Source organism: Miscanthus floridulus, chromosome 3, assembly GCF_019320115.1.
Source record: "Miscanthus floridulus cultivar M001 chromosome 3, ASM1932011v1, whole genome shotgun sequence".
Lineage (NCBI taxonomy): Eukaryota > Viridiplantae > Streptophyta > Magnoliopsida > Poales > Poaceae > Miscanthus > Miscanthus floridulus.
Window position 1 is genome coordinate 66,816,233 of NC_089582.1, and position 2,435 is coordinate 66,818,667.

A 2,435-nucleotide genomic window follows, 5' to 3' on the forward strand; every position below is an offset into this window, starting at 1 on the left:
AGTTTTAGGGGAAGAAACGACGTAACTGTTCAATGTTCCAAGTGTTGGTGAGAACATTACCATTGTCATCCTTCAGTTGGTAGGTGCCCGGTTGGATCACCTCGGTCATCGTATAGGGACCTACATAGAGTTTGTTGGTAGTGAGCGGAGCGAATGACGGTCATTTCACAAGCCTCCTCGAGCCGGTCGACCGCGTCCTGCTGAGCCTCCATGGCTCAGTCTCTGTTGAAGGCCTTCACTCTTGGGGCGCCGTGGTCGATGAATTTCTGACCTAAGGGAGCTCAACTGAGTTGATGATGGTAGTGGCGAGCTCGTAATGCTCGCGGTCGCATGTGTAGGCATGCGAAAAGGTGCTACCCACAATGAGGACGTCGTTCGGTCCTGACATCTTCAATTTGAGGTAGGTGTAGTTGGGGATTGCCATGAACTTGGCGTAGCATGGCCGCCCCAAGATGGCATGGTAGGACCCTAGGAAGTCCACCATCTTGAAGGTGAGGACCTCCAAGCGGAAGTTGGCTTGGTCACTAAACATGACGGGCAGGTTGATCTTCTCGAGCGGGTTTGCCTGCATCGCCGAGATCGTGCCATGGAAGGGAGAGCTTACTGGGTGGAGCTCCGACCGAGGGATGCGCATGGCGTCAAGGGTGTCATCGTAGAGGATGTTGAGGCTGCTGCCTCCGTCCATCAGCACCTTGGTGAGGCGCTTCTTGAGGAAAATGGGGTCGATGATGAGCGGGTAGCAACCTGGTCTAGCGATGTGGGAAGGGTGGTCCCTCTGATCAAAGGTGATCAGAGATTCTAACCCGCTAAGGAAGGAGGGGATGGCCGTTTCGGCGACGCATGCCTCTCTATAGCGCACTTTGTGCTAGCACTTGGAGTAGATGGCATCAGATCCCCCAAAGATCATGAGACATTCCTCGAGATCGGGAAAGCCAACCCCATCCTTGCCCGCCACGCCTCCTTTCTTGGCCGCTGCCTCCTTGCCCTTTCCTTCTTTTGATCCACCGACCTATCGCAGAAAGCGCTTGAGGAGTTTGTAGTCCTTGTAGAGGTGCTTGATGGGGTAGGTGAGGTTGGTGCATGTACTCTCCATGAGCTTGTTGAAGTGGTCGGGCTAGCCCTGCTGGGGTTGCTTGCCCGCGCGATCAGCCATGATGACCAAAACAGAGTTGGCCGATCGACGCCGATCCTTCTTGTTCTTTTCACCCCTTTGCATGGAGGGGCCCTTGTATTCGTCCTCGCGCTTGGCCTTGCCCTTATCCCGGCCTCCACTAAAAACCGCTCCGACCGCCTCCTCACCGGAGGTGTGGTTCATGGCGACATTGAGCAGGTCATGGGTGGTCTTGGGTTTCAGACAGCTGAGCTTGTGGATCAAGGACTCACAGGTTGTCCCAGAGAGGAACAGACTGATGATGTCCGGGTCAACGACATTAGGAAGGGAGTTGCATCATTTTGAGAACCTATGGACGTAATCCTATAGGGACTCATTGGGCTTATGTTGGCAGCTCTTGAGGTCCTAGGAATTCCTAGGATGGACATACGTCCCCTGGAAATTCCCGATGAAGATCCTCTTGAGATCCGCCCAGTCGCGGATGCTTTTAGACGGGAGGAATTTGAGCCATGCTCGAATATGCTCCCCCACGCAGATGGGGAGGTATTGAATGATGAAATGGTCATCATCCACTCCTCCGGCTTGGTAGGCGAGCCAAAAGTCTTTGAGCCATATACCGGGATTCGTTTCCTCGGTGTATTTGGCGATGTTGGCAGGCGGTCGGAAGGAACATGGTTGGATGGAGCGAGAAGCCGTGATGTCATGGCAGGTTGATGAGCTTGAGCGCCTGCTGGAATCTACCTACCGTGAGTCCCAAGACCGGGCGACCAAGGCAATGGGAGTGCGGGTGGTGAAACTGCTCGTGGCGGAATGGGTGACTGCTACCGAGCGGGGACTCGATGTAGCAAAGGTCCATCTGGCAAAGACTGAGGCGGTGCTTCAGAAGTCCTTGGAGGCTCTAGAGATAGAGCGGAAGGCCCAGTCAGAGGCTGATCGAGAAGTGCTCGTGCTCTGGGGGCAGGTGCTTGGGGTGGGGGAGTCGAATGCCCTACTGCTCGAGAAGGTCCCCCCGTAAGAGGAAGGGCTCTCCATCCTCGAAGGCACTCATCTCGGTATGTATATGTTCCACCTTTGGTTGATGTCTTGGTTTTTCTTTCCTTTGCTTATGAACTTGTCGCCCTTTTTCTAGAACTGGGCAGAAAAATTGGTTCTGTGTAGCGAGAGCTGGAGACAGTTAAGGAGGCAATTGGTCAGAGCACAGAGGCACTAGCCATGTCCCTCGAAGAGCAACATGCTCTCGAGGGGGAGCTTGACTAGATCCGTAACATTGCCCAGGTGGTCATTTCTGAGGTGTTTGGGTCGGCGCTGAGCACTAGTACGCCCA

General features: G+C 54.4%; 1 protein-coding gene across 1 annotated transcript; it reads right to left on the bottom strand.

Moving 5' to 3' along the window:
- Window positions 1–271: 271 nt before the first annotated feature.
- Window positions 272–1,315, bottom strand: LOC136543848 (uncharacterized). Its single transcript, XM_066536185.1, has 2 exons — window positions 1,207–1,315; window positions 272–744 (listed from the first exon to the last, which is right to left on the bottom strand). The coding sequence occupies exons 1-2, from the start codon at window positions 1,313–1,315 to the stop codon at window positions 272–274; spliced, it is 582 nt and encodes a 193-aa protein (XP_066392282.1).
- Between the last annotated feature and the right edge of the window lie 1,120 nt (window positions 1,316–2,435).

Bases quoted from the DNA above. Each gene is read 5' to 3' on its own strand.
- LOC136543848 (XM_066536185.1), bottom strand. From the start codon at position 1,315: ATGAACCACACCTCCGGTGAGGAGGCGGTCGGAGCGGTTTTTAGTGGA. The intron at 745-1,206 runs GTGAAAAGAACA...TCGCTAGACCAG, and splicing joins GGGCCCCTCCATGCAAAGGG to GTTGCTACCCGCTCATCATC.